This window comes from Xiphophorus maculatus, chromosome 9 (genome assembly GCF_002775205.1).
Source record: "Xiphophorus maculatus strain JP 163 A chromosome 9, X_maculatus-5.0-male, whole genome shotgun sequence".
NCBI lineage: Eukaryota > Metazoa > Chordata > Actinopteri > Cyprinodontiformes > Poeciliidae > Xiphophorus > Xiphophorus maculatus.
This window is the reverse complement of record NC_036451.1, coordinates 3631490-3650909: the sequence shown is the minus strand read 5'-3', so window position 1 is coordinate 3650909 and position 19420 is coordinate 3631490. Positions and strand designations below refer to the sequence as shown.

Sequence of the window (19420 nt, the reverse complement as noted above, 5' to 3'; positions counted from 1 at the left end):
TCAGAATACACAGAACCCTTCACATAAAGAAGTGTAAAAGTCTTAACAGAAAAGACTGTTAAGACAGAAAAGAGAATGTATCTATATATTGTTAATCTCACACCAAATGGTTTTAAATTCTATGCATAAGAGTGAAATTATGCAATGAAAATGAAATTGCAGGTTAAGAACTAATCGCTTAGACAAAAAACAATTCATCCTTGAGAAAATTATCAGAGCCCTCTCAATTCTCAAATAACTTAAAAATACATTTTAATTTATAACCAAATTTCAACTGGGTATAAATAAAATATGTAAATTCTTGTTACTCTTACACTTCAAAATGGGGGAAAAAAAAGAAGCGAGCTATTATATTTAAGTATGGCAAATTTGTGCTGATCGTCACAAATCAGGAAAGAGCTCTTAGATATATTTTACCCACCAGTATTTACCCATTTTAAGTCTAAAAACCCAAGTTCCTTAAATTTTATATGTAAGAGACGCAAATCTTGAACTGCAGAAAATGTCAGGTTATAACAGCAACAAGAGATGCACACATCTCTCTCAGCATGATGCATGTATACTTTTGTGTATAAAACTGAAAATATGTTGTGCCTCCGAGAAGAAATTTTAATTGAACTTGTTATAGCATTTTAATTATTAATTATGCCTATAATTAAGAAAGTCAAGTAATTTTTATCATTTATAAACAGATTTCAGCAACTGCATATAATTTGTCAGTGTCCTTGATTGATATAGAGCCATAGAACAATATTATCGCAGTGGAAACATGGATCTAATGTTATAACAGCTGGACCAGTCTGATGGAAAAAAAAAACAAATTTGTTCTCCATTTCTCATTAATATAATGTTAACATTACAAAGGCCTGGGCACTCACTGACTGATGAGTGTACCGCGTTACAAGGGAATTCTTTAGCTGGGAGCCTGTTGTTCGATAGCATTACAGCTCATTTTGATTGGTGTTAACATATTATTTGATACTCAGAAATTACTGTTGAGTAGAAAAAGATGCAAATATTCAATAATTCTGTATGTGTTTGACATCTTTTATGGAAAATATTCTTGTCATTCATGCATAAACATACAGGATAATGCAGCATGCAGCCAGAGACACAAAACGCCACACGCACAAACAGTTTGCAGAACCTTTGACACAAGCAAAGGAGGGAGAAGCAGGCAAGCAGAGAGCAAAAACAATGTGAATAGTTAAAGTGTACTCACCAATCGGAATGACTATTCCCAAAACAGCAACTGTGATGTTGTTACCTATGAGGTAGTGATCACTTGCAGCTGTGATGAACAAGAAGATAAAAAATAAAAGCAAAATCAAAACAAAGTTTTGCTCATCGCTACATCTCCAACCACATCTTAAAGAAGAATTAGAAGTTTGTTGGACAGAAGAGCATCCTGATAGAAAAGCACATTTGCGTGATAAGAAGACGAGCAGCCCATCTGCAGACTGTTTTTGTTTTTTGAACAGCATGTGTAAATGAAGTGTGATTGAATCACACCAGGAAGCAATAAAAATGCAATGAGGTTTTTTTTTATATATATACAAGAAGAGTGCAAAGCAATATGAGAAAGCAAAGCATCAGAAAGTATATGAATGTAGCTCCAAAATATATCTGGCAACAAGTAATTCATGCCAGACCATGTTGAGAGACTCCAGATGACCTTCAGTTTTCTTTTGGGTTTTTTTTTTGCTATTTTGCCTGTGTTTTTAGAATGCTGATGCAAAACAATACAAATGTATTCTACACCATGTTCCAAATTATTATGCAAATTGGATTTAAGTGTCTGCGACAGACTGGCGACCTGTCCAGGGTGAACCCCGCCTCTCGCCTGAAATGTTAGCTGGAGATAGGCACCAGGAGCCCTCCCGAGCCTACTGGGGGATAAGGGTGTTAGAAAATGGATGGATGGATGGATTTAAATGTCATAAAGATACATTTTTTTTTCTTGTGCTATTAAATTCATAGATGGTATTGTGTGTCAGGGCTCTTTGAATCACTATAATTAATTTCAGAGAGCTGGTTGATTACTTTGTCTGGTGAGCTCAATTAAAGGAAATCTACTTAAGAAGAATGTTCCACATTATTAAGCAGGCCACAGGTTTCAAGCAATATGGGAAAGAGAAAGGATCTCTCTGATGCCGAAAATCATCAGATAGTGCAGTGTCGTATGACAAGATATGAAAACATTAGATATTTAACGAAAACCGAAGCGTTATCGTACTATGAAAAGATTTATGGCGGATTCAGAGCAAAGATGGGCTTGTACAGATAAAGTCATAATGAGGAAGGTTTCTGTTAGACAAAGCTTTGTTCAGTAAAATTTGACTTATACTGTAATAGTTCATAACTTGAAAATTATACTGAACATCATTTGCATTGACCATTTAAGAAAATCTGAGAAAATATCACTTGCATAATAATTTGGAACACGGTATTTAGCGAGTGATGGACTGATACAAAACTCTTAGTGTCATAAGCTTGAGTAAAGCAATAAGGTTTCAATGCAGTATGGAAGTTAAATGATGCTGTAAAACAAAACTATACAAGATATAAAAGGTGTTCAAATTTATTTACTCTAATACAAAAAAAAATCTAAAAAATATAGCATATTTATGACAACAGTTATAATGAGGTGTGATTTTTCTTTAGGGAGAAGTTTGACTAAAGGTCTCCTTAAAGCTTTCTTATTGTACAGAATATTATCTTTTTCTCACAAGTCACTCTTTATAAAGTCACACAAGTAAAACAAGTTGCTTCTACTTAAAAAGTCAGATTCTCTGCTCAGGCAGTCAAAGTAAATCTATTGCTTCACAAAATTGCTCTTGACACCTGCATTTTGCATCATCTTAGCAAATAATGCAAACTAAAATATTTAGTGCAACTAAATCTCTTAAGAGTGAGCCGTCCTCTGACCTAGGCTGAGGAAGTCTTCTTGATGGAGTTTCTTTTAGGTTTGGTCTGAATTACTGAGTTCAGGTACTTGACTTCATGTGCCTCCAGGGAAGAAGCTGTCACAAGGACTATTAAGCCAATTATGAGTGGACTTTGGGTAACATAAGTGCTTGGTCATGCCATAATGCCAACCAAAAACTGAATTTCTGATTTCTTTCTTAAACATATCTTTAGACTCCAGAGAAATATGTGTTGCAAAAATGTCAGCAATCTATCACTGAAGCCATAACACAATTATTTCACAACCTACTCTCACATTGCATTGAATAAAAGACAGATTAACATGTAAAGCTAGACCCGGTCAATGATCAGTGTTTTAGGTTAAGAATAATCATTACCCATTTAAAGGTTTCAGAACTTCTTAATTTGCACAGTAAGATTATCAACTTTCTTGGAAAATTAATATCTGGCCAGCAACTTCAGTATAACAACCTAGCAAGGTAATATGCATATTTAGGGATCCCAGGCCACCAGTCATGTAAGCACAACGTTGTTTTGATTAGAAGACATCTTAAAGTGACCTAAAGAAAAAAAGATAAAGTAATTTTGAATTTACATTAGAGGAAGGCAGGCCTCGCTCTGTACAGCCCAGAAAAGTCTAGGAACTATACCATGTAGGAACATAAAAATAGCAGTTTACAAACTGTGACTTCGTAAAACTTTGTTAGACTTTAATACAGGTAACTAGCCCCTGTCTAATACTGAAAATGCTTTTGAATCTCCACTTGCTTTACGTTCTTACCCCAACAGGTTGGTACTGAGCTTTGGTACTAACCCCTTTCTCAATCTGTCTATTAGCAGCAGGCTCACGATTTGCCAAAGTGTGATCAGATGGCTAGAGTAAAGTCAAGTGAGGGAGATTAGCAGAGGAGATCACAAGCACTGGCTCTACATACCGATTGGCTCCTTCCAGAAAGAGGCTGTGAAGTTCTGTGCATAGCTAAGAAGGCACAGATGGTATGTGACTGAAGAAAGACACATTATTTTGTATGAATGTAATCATAGGGAGAAAAAAACCCACCGACACATGTACACACATACATACACCTCTCTAGACGGTACACCAAACCCAGCGAGTCCTGAGTCAGCGGTTATGATTTAAGCTTTTCTGAAAGTATGACTGACGTCCAAAGGGTTTCTAAAACTCTAAAAGGCGGATTAATAGAATCTTATTAAAGAAGCTGTTATAGTCCTGGAGAGCAAAGGCAATAGGAGACCGTGAGAAATGCTTCACTTTCATGAAAACTATAATTGCTAGAAGGATTTTTTAATTTTAGAAACACTGAAATTCAAAAGCATTTCCTAGAAATATGTCCAAGTATGAAAATACTGTATGTCTGTGTTGTTTTATTCAAAATGTGTTTAAAGACAGACTTCAAAGAATTTTGGGGGAAAACAATCAACAGACATTCAGACTGTATAAAATAAGCCTTACTATGAGATTTCGTAAGGATAAAACTGAACACAACAAGCAAAAACTAATTTCTATTATGATGACAAAGCTGGTTAAATAATTATGTTCTAGACTATTAAAGAAAAAGGTAATAATCTATTAGACTGAACATGTTGTGGGCTTTAGTAACCTGCTTTTATTATTTGTTAGTTTACCATCTGTTCCACACCTGATGATGTTTGCCCCAGTGCCACACATGTACAGCAGCTGATGCTGGCAAACTTGACAGTGCTCACTGAGTTGAAAATTATAACTCATGGCTCATGGATTTGCAGACACATCTTGTTCATGCCCCATTTTTTAAATGTTTGTCTCTTGTGATTAGCATTTGTGGTGCAGCGAGAGAACTGACAGCTTCAGAGACTTGGAGACAAACAGCGTCTTGCATCTTGGGAGCTCTGGAATACCAAGGCCCCAAAAGTGATGCAGCTGGCTTACTTTCAAGTTCCTAGAAAATCACTCCACTCTTACTTTGTTTCCATCCCATCAATTCTTATCTCTGTAACAGTGTCACATTTTTCTAGTCTCACTTACTGTAGTATAAATTATCTGTGGTCTCTATAACGCCCCTTACATTTCCATTTTATTTTCATTACTTTCTATCATTCTAGTCCAATCAGTACTTTCAGTGAAATCTAATTCTAAGTTCAGAATGTCTCTGTTTATACCATTTTGTTTATATATATATATATATACATACATATATATGTATATATAAATAAACCTTACAGTAAAATCAAGTATTCAAGATTTCACACAATGCAGATTGTTGTCCTTGTACCCACTCTGTTTTATCCTTTGGCTAAAGTCCACAGACAGCTGTTATTGCATTCAAAGTGCTCATGACCTTATTTTTAGTGTGCGTTTCCCAAGTGCTCAACCTCTTTTCAGGCATAGCCAAAATCTGTTTCTCCTTGACCACAGCTGAAAGCCACAGTTTTTGTATTTGAATCAGAGAGAGAAAAGTGACATTGATGAACTTGGCAGGGTTCTAAAAGTGGACCCATTTTTAACTTAAGTCACAAGTAAAAAAAAACTAAAATGGATGAAAAACTAAAAACAGAGCATTAGGCTTGAAAGCACATAATATTCAATAAGTTCAGTGTGATATGTGCTCTTCTCTGTGAAAGAAATGCCTTTTTCTATTTGACATTAAGCAACATTATTATTATCATCCTTACTATTTCAAAGAGCAGAAGGAGGATTTTGTGATATCTAGTAGGCAAATTGCAGATCAGAAACAAATGGCAGCAACCTTAACTAACTCTCCACTTCCAAACATATTAAGACAACACTGTATAGAAAACACTCTGCCAGGTTTACAGTATAACATAAATGCCATTTTTTAAATTTCAGCCTGTGGATTACTATAAAATCAAGAGAAGGGAACTCTGTCATATTGTTTCTTGTATTTCAACATACGTTAACAAATTGAGAATTTGTTTTTAGGTAGGGTTAAACATGAAGAACTACATTTTATTTTGTAAAATGTCAAGTCCTTTACAAGTATATTGCATGTAATTTCAGTTGAGAAGTGGAAAATCTTCAGCGTTTTACAGAATTAACCCTTCTGTATACCGACCAAGTCCCCTGCAGTGACAGGCAACTTAAAGGTTTAGCAGATGGCTGGCAATGAATCTTCATCAATTCAGACAGAAGCATAGCATGAGATAGTGCAGTACTAAAATAGAACTCTGCAGCATTCTAAGGAATTAGTATTCCCTTTCTGCACATGTGATATTGTAGCATACATAACTCCATCCATCTAAAGCAGTCTGATATAAATTTGTTTGGAAATGTCACAAAATTCCAATTGCATAAGCATTTTAACTTGTAGCATTGTCCTACTGTTACAAAATGTATATAAGGGCTACAAAAATGTTGGCACACTGATCTAATAATGATGTTACATAATTCCACTTTATTTGCTCTATACATCCAGTCTGGACTGATGAATTGGACCACAAACACATGTAAACATAGCAGGGCACTGGAAAACAAATTTACCACTTGTACCACATTTTGAAAGAATTGAAGTCAGGGATTTTTTTTCATAAATTTGACATTGCTTTTTCATAACGTTTGCTTATTAGTCAAATTAATGTTCATCTGAGCTGCAAGTGTTGGCGTAAACTAAAAACTGAAAGGTAAACAAAAAAAGAGATAAACGTTTATATTTTCATATAATTAATTGGTGTACCAAGAAAAAGTCCAAATAATTTATCTTGGTCATTGACAAAAATACTAGTCTGTCTTTGAAAAATGAAAAATTATAGCTAGTGAGCAGTGCATTTATTTTTTAAGATGGCATCTTCAAATTAAATCATGTGAATACTTTGCAAAAATTAACAGCAGTGTTCTAGTCTGTTTTCTTAATCAAGTTAAGGCTGACTGGTGTCTGTAAGAAAAATGCTGCCAGTCTTTGGGAGTGAAAAACAAAAGCAGAGAGAGAGAGAGAAGGGTAGAGATAGGGAAGAATAGATGAAGAGAAGCTGTCAAAGTGAGGAAGAGTGATGAGTAGTGGCTGTAGAAAATTCTGCAAACTATCGTTTGTTTGCTCTGACACCTCTGTTAGAAACTGGTGACCAGGGACTAGAAATAAGAAGGTTGACAAATTTACTGGGGAGGGATTTGCTGTGAATAAGTGAGAGAAGGAGGACAAGAAGAGGTCACACAGTGGATAGACAGATGGTCAGAAGGAGAGATGAAGGAGAAGGGGAGCCAGAAAAGAGGAGGCAGCTGATGGAAATATTGGTTTTTAGCTTCCTGCTGCTGTAATGGCAGGAGGTAATGATAGTGTGGCTTCGCACACACACTGTGCTTTCACTTCAAACGTAACCCAGCACACCATTATACCTACCTCTGTGGGAGAGGTTAGCATTGGTCTCTCTCTGAATGCTGTCTGGTGCCACTGGGTCCAGTAAGGGTGTTTGTGTGGACATCTGGCTGGTGCTGCTCAAACTGGTAGCTTCTGTACTTGTGGCGGCTTGTGTCACAGGTGGCTGGGTAATCCTGCTGCTTCTGGAGGTTTGAGGGGGCTTTGGTGTCATGTGGTGCCTGGTTGTGGTCCTCGGTGGGGTGGCAGCAGACGTGGTAGTGCTTGTTGTGGTGGGAGTCCTGGTGGTAGTGCTGGTGGCGGGGCTGGTAGTTGTAGTTGTCGTGGCTGTTGTTGTAGTAGCTATCGTTGTACTTGTGGTGGTTGGGGCAACTGTGGTGGTTGTCCTAATTCGCACTGGACATAAAAAGAAAAAAAAAAAACAGCCAATGTTGATATATCTGTTTGACTTTAGACAAGAGAAAACTAGGAGCAAGATCTCAACTCCCTAAACTTTAGGTGTAGCATTTTTAACAGGGAGCATTTGAAAAGATACAAAGGTGATCAGTATGCACAATTTTCTGCTAATTCTGTTTGACATGTTCACATTTTAAATCCAGTAAGTTGCACCGTAACAATGAAACTTTGGTGCAGTTTTCTTTTACTTATGTAGAAAACACCATAATTTAGCTTTAGTAATATTCATCAGTTGTTCAAAGCAAAAAATTAAAAGGGTGCAAACAGGTGAAAGAGTACTAAACAGTGAAACTAACAATGAAAAAATAAGAATATATAGAGGTAGTTTCATGTTACAAGATGTTGCTTAATCAGGAAAAATGTGCCACCAACACAATAGGTTATGTATAAGGTGACTTATGGTGACATTTGCATACAGTTGAAACCAGATATTTACTTTGACTGTATAAAAATGGGACAACTTTTTCCCCTCTGTAAAATTAAATCAGTGTCATTTTCTGTTTTAGGTTAGTTAAGTTACACACAAATATTTCATCTTGCTAAATGCCAAAAAGATTTCGTTTTTTTTCTTCTTGAGATAAAAAAAAAATATGTTCAGAATATTTGGTAGAATTGTCTTTTCAACTGCATGACTTTTAAAATATTTGGATACAACGTTTTCCCAACAGTTTGCTGGGATCTCTGCTCATTCTTCCATATAGAAAGAATGCCTCTGTGTGTTTGCTCTGCTTCATGTCTCTAACACATCCAACTTGTTCCAGTGGTTTGGAGCAGAACCACTGTTCTGCTCCAAACTTCATAAATGATTATCAGTGTCCATTGAAATTCTCTACTCAGCACATTGTCCATTTAAAAGACCCATTTTAAAGAATGGCCCAACTATATATATGATTTTCCTGGAGCTGATTAATTAAACAATTATTACCAGGGTAAATCTGGACTCATCAGACCATATTAGCTTTTTTTTCTTTGCTCCAAAGTCCAATATTTGTTCTCCCTTAAAAATGCAAGGATTTTTCTCAGGTTAGCCTTGCTGATAATAAATGGTTTTCTTATGGCTACAGAGCTGTTCAGTTCCAATCTCTGGAATTCTCTTTGCATTGTGCAAGTGGAAATGCCTTACTTTCACTGTTAAACATAGTCTGAATTCCACTGTTGTTTTTCTTCCATTAGATTTGGCCAAACGTTTCAATGATCGCTGATCAGGATGTTTTTCTGATCAGCGAATTTCTTCCTCAAAGATGATAGTAGTTTCTGTAATTTCCTGAGATGTTTTCGCTGCTTGATGTCTATCAGTGTTTTCTAGCCTTCTTAAACAGCTTGAAATATTGTTTTAAATCATTTGTCCCTTTTCTTTTTAACGGTGTCCACTGCTACATATGTTTTTACATTTAGAATCTTTTTCACATATCTGAGTTTCATGGAAAAAATTAGAAACTTAGGCTACAGAGAAAGTATGCATTCCAGTTACTTCCACCAGTGCTTCCCAACCCTGGTGTTTGAGGCAAGCTGCGTTGCATGTTATAGATTTTGTCCTGCTTTGAAACACCTGATTCAAATAATTCTAGTTCAGCAAAAGCCTGTTAGTCAGCCATCAATTGAAATCAGATGTGCTAAATCAGCAAAACACCTAAAACATGAAGGGTAGCGAGTGTTGAGAACCAGGAATGGAAAACAGGCTGAGACCAATTAATTTAAAAGATCTTAGCACCAAGGATATTATGCTTTAAACTTATTATTTTTACTTGAACGATAACTTTTGTAACTAGTTAATATTCGCATCACAAAACCAGCAATTTACAAATGAAAATATATTAAAAAACATGAGACAAAATTTGCATTGTTTTTGTAGTGACAATCGCTTTATCTGATAACATTTCTTACATGTTGTCAGAGTCAAGACATTATGTTTGTGTTTTTAGACATATTTACTGTTTTAGAAATAGGACACACACAGAAATAAGCAAGAGTGAAGTGCTGCAAATGTAATTTTATTGTATATAAGTGAGAGCCCAGCAGCAATACTTGAATTTGAAAAAAAGAAATCTGTAGGGCCCTGTGAGTGTGCGCTCAGTGCTCATCTTCCCCCTCCCAGAGCAACTGTGAGTGATGGCCCACATACATCATAATCATCTCTTTCTCCCTTTTTCCTGAGTCAGCTCCCTCTGCCTCACCTGCTAAAATGTGATCTGTGAAAACAGAGCGGATCCATTAAGGATAACAACCCTACAAATGTTGCGGCTCTATCGAGTCAGTGGACGAAGTGAGCTGTGAAATAGGGTCAGTGAAATAATGGAGGTGTGTTGGGGACACGCAGGAAGAATCCCTGACCCATTTACCGACATAGTCTGCTATTCTTTGGAGGAGTCCGATTTTTAAGTTCATCACAGTCAACACAATTACTTGCATGCATTTCATTGCTTAGAGCCGACATTAAAGCATAGTGGGTCTCATTAGGATTTTGTTACTGGACAACCGGCTGCTATTTCCTTCAATCTTAAACAGCTTTGCAAGTACTTCCTGTTATCATTGCAATAAGGAAACTCTTAAATACAAAGCCAAAAGATGAGCAATTACTTATAGAAAACTTAACTCTAAAGCGAGCATGGTGGGGAAGGGGAAACTCCATTACCAGCCTAATATTGGAGCAGACACTCCATCATGACGTGACTGTAATTACAGTAGTGCAGATCTCCAGTGACATTATCTTGCACAGTTCCTTCCATTAGGAGGGACCCTGGATAGTGTGATTTATCAGTTCGAGGTGACATACCTACAGCGCAGCGTCTCATGTCTGGTCCGAGCTCCATACCATCAGGACAGGCGCAGGTGTACTTTGGAGAATGATCTGTGATCTGAGGAGCCTTTAGACAGAGATACTCACAGCCGCCGTTTGGTAGACTGCCCATGTTGCAGGTGTCAGGGGCTGAGGAGACGAGCAAAAAAAAGATGGATCAAAAGCTATGATAAATAAATTAAAACCTTCAAAATAATTTTATTTTGCGTAACTTGGTGGGAGGTCTGAAATCACAGTTTTATCCCAAGAGTTTTGAAATATGTAAACATTTCAAAGTTTTAACATATATACAAATAATGTAGGGATATGTACACAACTTTGACAAAAGTATTGAGGTAAAAACACATTTTAAAAACAAATTCAGAGCAAATAAATCTTAAACTATTCACACCGCCTGAACTTTTTCAGATTTCTACATGTTGCAACCATAAATTTAAGGAACTCAAACATAATGAGCATTTCACATGACAGAGTAACACAGAGCATAGTTGTGAAGATGAGGTAAAATTATTGTTTTCTTTTCATTTAAAAAAAAAAATCAGAAAACCCTGAACAACATTCATATTCTTGGTCCCTAGAGTCAACAATTTGTAAAATCTGTTTTGCTGTAGTTTTTTTTTCTCCATGTATGGCTCTACCAGCCTTGAACGTCTAACGTTTGTTTTTTTACCACCTATTTTTTGCAAAATAACTCAATCTTAGCTTTGTTATATGCCAGTCTTACCACAGTTTCTCAAGTAAATTTTGGTGTTGACTTCGAGAGGGCCTTTCTAACACACTGTAGTGAAGTTTGTGGCAGTAAAGTAAAATGGGAAAAAGTTCAAATATTCATGTTACTTTGGCAGAGCACTATGAAAGTGCTCACGTATATGGAAAGGTGCAAAGACTGTCTTTTTAAGCATTCTACACATAGATAAAATATTTAAATGAACTCTCTTAGCCCTAAATGCAGACTCATGGATTTATTTATTTTTTGATCTGCTTGCCGTTGTGGTGAAGCGCCTGAAGTAGGTCAGGTCGCGGTTGTTTCGACCTTCTGATGTATTTTCTTGCTTATTACATTATGACTTCTTAAGAATAAATAGGATGTGTGTCACTCACTAAAAAAGTTGGACCACATTTATGCTTAATTTACAGAATCTTTCAGAAAGAAGTTGATATAAGATGTGTAAAATGCTTTTATTAAAAAAAATTCCCCAAAATAACAATTAATTAATTAATTTTTTGTTCAAAAACAATTTTTTGTGTGGGTTAGGGTTCTCTTAAACATGGGGAAGACTAGAGAGCATGCTATTAATGTGTAGTCAATCTGTTGATCTGTAGAAGTCAGAATGACATAAAAAAATATCTAAACTTGTCCATATCCATGGGAAGAGTAACATGTTAAAGTTGGAAACAAGTGAAAGTCTCACAAACAAGGCTTTTATCTTGCCTGTTCACACCGTGGGGTGCATGAATAAAGACGCAAAACAAAAGAATACAAGACTTCCGTGTCAGATTGGTCTTTTGTTATTAAAGCTAAAATGTTTAAAAACTTTTATAGATTACTACCAGTGATGCCATTACTACAAAGAATTCTGCATTTTTCTATACTGCCTTCCATCTTATTAAAAAATGATTTTCCCACATAAGAGTAAATTTAAGCCACATTGAAATGGGTTGAAATTGACAAAAGAAGACAAAAGAAAAGAAAATAAAGCAGTTATCAAAAGGTCTGTTTCAACCAACTTATGTGCATCCAAATCTTCAGATTCTGAAGCATCTTCAGAATGTAGATGTTTCAGAATGAAGATGCTTCTAGTAAATAAAACTCACTAGAATAAAATGTTCCAGCTGCATTTCAGTAATTTACAGAGACCTTCAAGAGAAACTCCATTTATGAATGAGAATGGTATTTGAAACAGCAGGACTCCAGCAGTGGTTATTGACTGCTTAGAGTTACAATTATATAAGAAATGAAATGTTGCTTCAATCGGGTAACATTTTAAAGAAAAGATTACTGATCGGGTCTTCCAGGGCAGCCAGAGTTCATTTAATATCTCTTTATCCAACCTTAGTTTTGCTTTATATGTTGTTTCTGTTGGCATTTGGAAAGCTAGCATGTTCAATTCTGGGATGTCTTTTGATTTATTAATGAAAGAATGCAGTTTGTTCCCAATTGGCACACGCACATCGCTTTGAGGGCTTAATGAGGAGTAAAAACAAATCATAAAAACAGACTCACTAACAAACTGTTGGCAAACCCGCGGTGTTCAAACACATGCACACAAAAAGACTTTTGTAGTATGAAATGTTAACAAATCATTTGACATTCTAAGTCTTTTGTTCCTTCTTTAAAATAGTTAATTGTCTAATCTATAATACAGGTTATTTAAAATTCAAATTGTGCTGAGATCAAACAGTATTTTGTCATTTGACCAAGCACACACAAGTCATCATTAGCTTCCCTTTTTCAACTGATTGTGCCATATGAACTCTTTCTTTTACATGTTCATATCAAATTTAGAGTATACTTGGATTGTTTCTTTTTGGTTTACCTTTGGGCTGCCTCTGTTCATGAAACACAACAAGGTCCAGCGGGTTGTTAAGATCTTCTGCTACTTTAGCCACATCGTGACCCGTCAGCCGGTTTGCGCTGTAAATGGCTTCATCCTCCAAGTCCGTCCAGTAGACTCGATCCTGTGTTAAAAGAGATGACTCTGTTGTAAACGACAAAATGTTGTACTAATACTAAAAGCCATACTAGCTATATAGTAATGCAGTTAAAATATCATTAAAATGTTTATTTTCTTTAGTCATTCAAGCAAAAATGTGGAGCTCCAATTTTAAATAGACATTAGTCAGAAAGTAATTTTTAGAAAGCAAGTTTTTTTTATTACTGTTCATTTTGATTTACGTAATAAAATTTTTTTCTTGAAACATTTTAATATAATGTAAGAAAAAGAAAGTATTAACCCAAACAGCTTATTATAAGACTCATCTGCACATAAACAAACCATTTTTTTCATCTTATGTAAAAATAATATTGTTTGAAAGTGTGAAATACATAGTTATCTTGGTTTATAAAGGTCAGAGTAGAATATTAGATCCCTGCTCATCAGTTATTAAATTGTTAGGTTTTTACTTTTTTCATATGTGATCCTCCCTTCTATATTTTGAAAATACTTTCATGTACAGACATGTAGATCAGTCTCTAGAAACTCTTGATTCTTTTCCAATTAAGAATTGTATGCCTCTGCGTTCATCTGCCAGGTGAACTTCCAACAAATTACACTGAAAATTGTGATCGGTTACATGAAAAGATTATCACAGCTCTTGAATGTTTTTGCAAAGACTGTATTTCTATGTTCAATGGATTAAAAGCAAGCAATGTTTAGTTGAGACATATTTTAGTGAAAATCCAATGTGGACATATAGGAAGGATAAATCTGCAGACAGATTCTTTCTTTGTTTTTGTAGGAACAGATCAAGAACAATGTTAAATAAAAATCACAAAAACTAAAGTTTTAAAGGTAAAAGTGAGACAAAGACAAAACGCTATACAAATAAATTATCAATTTCTTTTATGGTGGCTGAAGAGAGGAGCAGCAGGGATTCATCAAAGATTTGTTAGGTGTGTCAAAGTACATCCTGGTTTGTGTTTCAAGCACAGCAGTTTTCTTTTCTTTCTGTTTGTGCTGGATTACCAGCGGGCTTAACCTTTCTCCAGAATTCCCTTTTCCATCTTTCCGCAAACTCTGCATGGCTCAATCTTCTGCAGTTAGATTGAGATAACCTTTACTCTTATGACAGTAATGCTGAAACAATGAAAGATAAATATCAGCAGTGGTGATATAACCATTCTTAGATATTTTATTCCATATCTCCCTTTATCGCTCTCTCTGTGGATGCCTTTCACAAACTGTCAGTCTCAACCTTTCTTTCTTTTTATCAGATTGTCCGCCATCAGTCTTTTCAAATGTCATTTTTCTGACCGTGAGAACTTCAAGTAGCAATGTAAACCTCAGGAGCGTGACTCTTTATTGTATGATCAATGTGAATCTTTCATTTGCTGAACTTATACCCTGGTGTGCACAGGCAAATGTTGCATCACATCAGTCAAAGGCCCGGCTCTTAGTGGTACGAAAACACATCTTAGTGGGCATGAATTATAAAAGAGCAGGGTGGAAAACGGACTTTGATGATTTTTCAGTCTTAGAAAAAAACAATTTGACACAAAAAGAAAGATAGAGTGCACTAATAGTCAACTAAGACTAACCCTTGTTGCAATACAATTCATGTTTTAACTGTAAATATCAATTATAATAATGTTATCAGAAATATTTATTTAATCTTATTAGATATTAGATAGAAAAACACAGAACATTCACTACATGCAGAATGACTATTAGGACGTTCTTGAGGAGAGATTGTACCTTTTATTCTGCAAGTCTATATAATCACTCGTATAAACATTAGCAGATTACTTAGTTGGGCTCTGTGGTCCTTTAAAACCTGCAGTTTACTTTTTTAAATAGCATTTCCCAACAGCCAAACATGTCTGTCTTCAAGCAATAGAAAAGTGAAAAAGACTTATTTACCCAGCATTGCACAGAAACAGGTGGGGGCACAGGAAACTCTGCTTTACTGTTAGTTTCTTACATCCAGCAACAATTCTAGCAACTCATTAAATGGAAGTTAAAGCTAAGGATTGCAGTACACATTAGCTGGCCGCTGTTAAGTGTGCACTGATAAAGCCTGTTTAAAATCCTAATTTTCTTCCTGTCTAAAGCTGTGGCCACATGCTCCGTCTTCCCTAACATATCAATTTTCAGTATCTCTTTATTTCAATAACCCATTTCATTCTTTCCTTCTTCTATACCCACTAGCATAACAGAAATGGGGGGAAAGTAATGCAATAACACTGGAGGAAGAAGAATAGACAACATTACTCACAGTAAGCTTTTACAATCTGTGTTTCCTCAGGACTCGGTGTGAGGGCAGGGGGTGGACACTGACTGAGACGTTATGTGTGTGTTGGTGTGTCTTTCGCTGTGCTGTGGGATGGTGTATCAAGATTTTCTTAGAAAAGCTTTGTTTTTCCTTTTTAATGTTTGTTCATAAGCCAGCATAATAAAGGTTTAGCATTACCTGTATGGCTCAAAACTAACATTCATGCTCACATCTAAAAAAGGAGATACTGCATTAATGTTTTATGTGAACTTAAAGGCTTTAGTTAATTTGTCACAATTATAAAAATGTTAAACATATTTCCAACTAATGCTATGTAATAATTCACTTGTGATTAGCAAAATAACCCCAACAAAAGCAGTATTTTTCATAATACGTTTCAGGAAATCTTTTAATGTTTGCAGATTTTATTCACCTGCTTTTAAATGCCACAGTTTATTTTATTAAACAAGCAACTGATTAAATGAGCGCAATTCAAAATACCATTTGAATGTCAATAAAGATTTTTGACCCTAATGTCATGAATTTAGCAAGTCAAATTCCACATGAACATTTGTTTTTGGCTAAAGTTAGATCATTGTGACAGACCTAACTTTTGTATTTTTTTCTTGTTAGGAGTTCAGAATTTCAAATCAATTCTAAGATCATTTTTTTAAACAGTTGAGGTAAGATTACAGACGTTAAAAACGGACAATTAAGAGTTCACAATAGCAAATTATGAAATGTGAATTGTGAAACATAAGCTAATTTCTCAGAAAACAAGCAACATGATTTTCCTCACTGCACTGCTCATAGAGCCAACCCAATACACTCCAATATGGTGTATGTCCTACAGTCTGCTGATAGTCTTCCATGTCTCCCAACTTTATGAACACTCTAAATATATTGTTTACGCAGAAATTTCTTTACCTTGAATAAACAAAATTGACGAAACAAGTCTATTCAGTGTTTTGGTTCACAGCTTGTTCCGGACCACTTTAAAAGAAACAAATGTCCCAAAGTAAAGTTATTAGGAGCAGAACAACCTTCTCTATGGCTAAAGGATTTTTAATTTGTTCTGTATCATAACCCATACAGAACACAGAGCAGAACAACTGAGGGCTATTAATCTCAGACAGTGAACTTTCACTGCAATCTGAAACATAAGTTCTCCTCACACACACACCCACACACAGTATTCAGACACATCCTCTCAGCCAGACATGATGGATGTCCTCCCTTTTCCTCAGCTTCTACTCATCACAGCCTGTGCAACACAGAGAAGAATGGAGAAAACACTTCTGACTTACAACATTTTGTCTCTTTCTTTCTGTACTTTCATCCTCACACATCTGTCTTTGGGCTGTTCTGCTTCTCACCCATCTACTCTGAATGAAATCAATGTCACTCATGTCCACCACAATAGATTCACTATTAGTTTATTTTACTGCTGAACATCATTGTAACTCTGAATTCACCATGGAATGAATTACCAAATTTCTTTTGAGCATATTCCAGTTTCATTCGCATAAAACTTTTCAGCTTCTTGAGTAAATGGAAGTCACCCAACAGTTCATCATATGAACTATTAAGGTCATTTGATGTAAGGTCATCAAATGACCCTACACTTTTTCTACATCTTACATTGTTATCCTGTTCAATTATTGAGGGATAAAATCAATACTTTTCACTCTACCATGTAGGGAACAGAGGTTAACTATTCTTTAAAATTCAAAGATTATCTCGTCACAGTAGAATGCTAAAGGAAGCAAAAATGTCCCTCATTGTTAGACAAGCAGTCAAGACTTTACCAAGGTTTACCAAATCTCCACAACTGCAAGATAGAAACTAAATGTTTTTTTTGTTGTTTTTTTTGTAACGCTCGTCAGGAAGACACCTTTTCTGATCCAACTTCACACATCACACATTATCAAACACTCTAGGTTGACCTGATGTATAAAAAAGGAAGAATATAAGGAAAGGCATCTCCTGCCAGCTGTTATCCACAGGTGAAGATCTGTAATATCTGTAAAGCCGTAGGCTTGATTCTCTCTAGGAATCTTTCTAGAGTGCAAAGAATCACAGACTCTTTCAAAGAATGAGAGAGAAATCAGATTCCTTTCCCAAAAAAACTTGAAATGGTTTTCCAGTAGTCTAGATAGTCAAATCAAAACAAAATGGTTCAACAGATACAAAACCTTCTTACACATTAAATATAAAAATATGTATTAATATACAGTTTTTACTAAATACAGTATATCTACTCAATTCTCTTTTTGTGCTATACAAAGTTTATTTACCAAACGCTTTTGGCATGCCAGGGAATCCAATAGATATGAAGGCTTTTGTATATAAAAGAAAATTTCTGCAGTACTTAAAAGCAAAGATATATGGCAGAAGAAACCAAACTAATGCATTCATTTACCACTGACTGGTTTGTGTGCACTCTAAAATTAAATTCTTCTTGTACCTCAAACACGGTGAGGGCGAATGGGTGTCCAAGGTGGTGATGGGAGGACAGCAGCACTTTGCGGTTGTCTCCGTTCAGATCCACGCTCGACAGCAGGTGCAGCTTGGAGTCCACCCAGTAGAGACGTCTGTTGGACAAATCTGACAACGTGTAGAAAAGAGATAAAAAATGGGAACACAACCAAATAGGAGAGGAAGAAAAGGAATGGGAAGCATGGAGTGAATGGAGAAAGAGAGAGAAAAAGGTCAGTCAGCTGAGAAAGGTGCAGGGTGAGAGGTATATAAATGTAATGGCCCAGTAGCTACGCCATCAATCTTCTCTGACATGACGGCCGAGACCCAGTGCTGAGAAAACACAGATGTGACTGTAATATCACAGCTGGGGGAGGACGGGTACATGACCTTGAATAAATTCATTAGTCCTGCTGGACCTTCTTTAAAAGAACATTTAGAAGTCTTACATCAAGTAACAATCCCAAACACAGCAGAAGGCCACTGTTGCTCTACTGTTGGCATTTATGTTGAGGTTATTTTGACAGCTTGCAGTCTATATAAATCTGAAATATCCTTTGGATAAAAGCAAGGGTCAAACACTTGAAGAACTTGTCAGAGAAAGCGAAACGCTAAACAGAAACACACTTTTTTTTCTTACTACTAAACCTTAAGAAGAAAAATCTCCTTCATCTGACTCAGTCACTTCCTCTGCTTGCTATAAATGACCAAGGTGAAATAATTCACTTATTCCCCCCCAAGAGAGTAACGCAGTCTGGGTCGACTTGCTCATTTGCCTTCTTCTAAAAATAATTTGTTTTCATGAATGTACCAGCAACACCACAATTCCACTGATCGAGGTGAGTGTGTGCACTTTTATTTCTCCTCAGGCAAGGGCAGAGTGGAAAAATTTGCTCTTGCTGCCAAGGGAGTTGCAAAGGATGATGGCAGGTACTGACAGCCCAGAGTGTCGAGCTTATTAAATCAGAGACCACTCACCGGCTTGATTGATGAGAGACAGATAAAGACTGAGATATAACTTTGGGAGTTATTTGGATTGGACTATCTCTAGACCTATCTCAACTCTACATGCTTGTTTCCCTGCTTGCAGATTGTAGTTTTTGTGTTTTCAGGGCTGCTTGCCATTCCTCTAAAGGGAATCAATGAACATGTTTTCTTACCCAGAGTGATTCCATTGGGCCATTCAATGTGGTCAGACACCAGAACTTGACGGTCCACTCCATTCATCCCAGCTTTCTCTATTTTGGCCTGATCTCCCCAGTCTGACCAGTACATAAAACTGTGAAAAGATACATTGCTGTGGTAAATAAAAACAAAGCAATGGAATGAACCAAACAAAGCAAGATTGATCTGAATGTTGAACACCACAGTGAAATTAAAGAGGGACGTCTCATATCTTCTTGATTTCATTATAGTCACACCTGATGCTCAGTTCTGAGATTCTGTCATTTATATAGTAACATAATTAGCAGGAGTCTGAACATTTTTTGGGTTGTTATGA

The 19420-nt window shown here is 36.0% G+C and overlaps 1 protein-coding gene across 4 annotated transcripts in view; it reads right to left on the bottom strand.

Annotated features, from left to right (window-relative positions):
* The window catches only part of LOC102225371 (low-density lipoprotein receptor-related protein 8-like), a 158789-nt gene that overhangs the window by 10602 nt on the left and 128767 nt on the right, over positions 1-19420 (bottom strand). For all 4 annotated transcript variants that reach the window (XM_014471049.2, XM_023339613.1, XM_023339612.1 and 1 more), the window contains exons 12-17: positions 19080-19198; positions 17909-18048; positions 13047-13188; positions 10486-10638; positions 7281-7652; positions 1223-1291 (exon numbers count right to left, since the gene is read on the bottom strand). In XM_014471049.2, coding sequence (XP_014326535.1) covers positions 1223-1291; positions 7281-7652; positions 10486-10638; positions 13047-13188; positions 17909-18048; positions 19080-19198 — 995 coding nt within the window. The remainder of the gene's footprint in view (positions 1-1222; positions 1292-7280; positions 7653-10485; positions 10639-13046; positions 13189-17908; positions 18049-19079; positions 19199-19420) is intronic.